Below are 1,352 nucleotides of genomic sequence, written 5' to 3' on the forward strand. Positions count from 1 at the left end.
ATGATTAGGACCACCTCGATATCTGAGTCGGAGAACAGCTTCTACAAAAACTTTTTGAAGCCACGCAACAATATTGCCGAATTCTACTTGAATTTCAACCAAGCTTTGGAATTTCAGCGGGATAGTAGAACAAAGTTGGACTACCAAGACGCTAATGCCTTGCCTATATTGGCCACTACCTTGCCGTTTGAGAAACATGCTTCAACGATGTACACAGATAGTATGTTCAAGAAAATACAAGAGGAAATTGTTGAGGGTAATGACAAATGCCGCGTGTTGGGGTTCTCCTCTGAAGACCTGGTCGACACCTACAAACTTGGGGACAGCCTTCGCAATTCTTACTTTGTTAGACATGATAAGAGTGACGCGTCATACTCTTGCGATTGCAAACTTTTCGGTAGGCAGGGATATCTGTGCAGTCATATCTTCTTTTTGTTCAGGAACAATGAAGTGAAAAAGATTCCGGATCAATACTGCGCAAGTAGATGGATGAAGACTCCGTTAGCCAAGGCTGTCCATGGTCAGTTTGATGACACTCTACCTACCAAGTCCATCGTTGATGAAAAGCAAAACGTTTCAAAGCAAGGGATCTCACTATTCTATGGTTTTCTTCGTCGATTTGAGACGGACATTGATGTGCTTCGTGCATTCGTAGGTGGACTGGAGGAACTTGGTAATTCACTTCAAGCTGGAACTCCTACAACATCCGCCTCTGAGAAGAGGCGAATGATTGAACAGTTTTATGGAATGGAAAGGCCGGAAGTCGTTGAGGTCCATCCTCCGGATGTTGTAAAGACAAAGGGCCACGCGAGCAGTTCCGCAAGCCGTCTGATTTCCAAGAGAGAAAAAGCTATCAAGGACGCTACTAGGCCCCTTAGACGGTGTAAGGCATGCGATGAGTTGGGCCATCACGACTCCAAAAATTGTCCAATGCTTAAACAGCTGGAAAAAGAGAAGGAGCAGCATAAGGGAAAGAGGAAATGTTGATGAATTTTGTATCTCACGACTCTAGGAATTGTTTTTTTTTTTCGGTTTGTGCTTATTACTGAACTGGACCACTTTCCACTGCCCACAATTTTTGGGTAATCAATTTTCATTTGAATACATTTGTCGTGCATTACTACTACATTATATGTCCATTATTTGTCATAATCATGCATTATTACAATGTCACAATTTCTGAGAAGTAGAATAATATTGTTTAAAGTTCCTTTTCTGACTGCGCATTATTATTCGAGTAAAGTCCATTATCAAATATATTAATTACATTATGTGTACAATATTGTAAAATTAGGTTATCTTCTTCTACATTATATCTGTAACAGCCCGCCCTCCTAGGGTACAATAAATGC

General features: G+C 41.0%; 1 protein-coding gene across 1 annotated transcript; it reads left to right on the forward strand.

The window, feature by feature from the left end:
* On the forward strand, positions 1 to 987 carry LOC125189757 (protein FAR1-RELATED SEQUENCE 5-like). The gene has a single exon (XM_048086995.1). It carries the CDS (start codon positions 1 to 3, stop codon positions 985 to 987), a length of 987 nt encoding a protein of 328 aa, XP_047942952.1.
* The last annotated feature ends 365 nt before the right edge of the window (positions 988 to 1,352 follow it).

The sequence above is a fragment of the Salvia hispanica genome, chromosome 5, assembly GCF_023119035.1.
Source record: "Salvia hispanica cultivar TCC Black 2014 chromosome 5, UniMelb_Shisp_WGS_1.0, whole genome shotgun sequence".
In the NCBI taxonomy this organism is placed as follows: Eukaryota; Viridiplantae; Streptophyta; class Magnoliopsida; order Lamiales; family Lamiaceae; genus Salvia; species Salvia hispanica.

What these genes read in the sequence shown, in the direction of transcription:
- LOC125189757 (XM_048086995.1), top strand. Translation starts at nt 1, where the DNA reads ATGATTAGGACCACCTCGATATCTGAGTCGGAGAACAGCTTCTACAAA.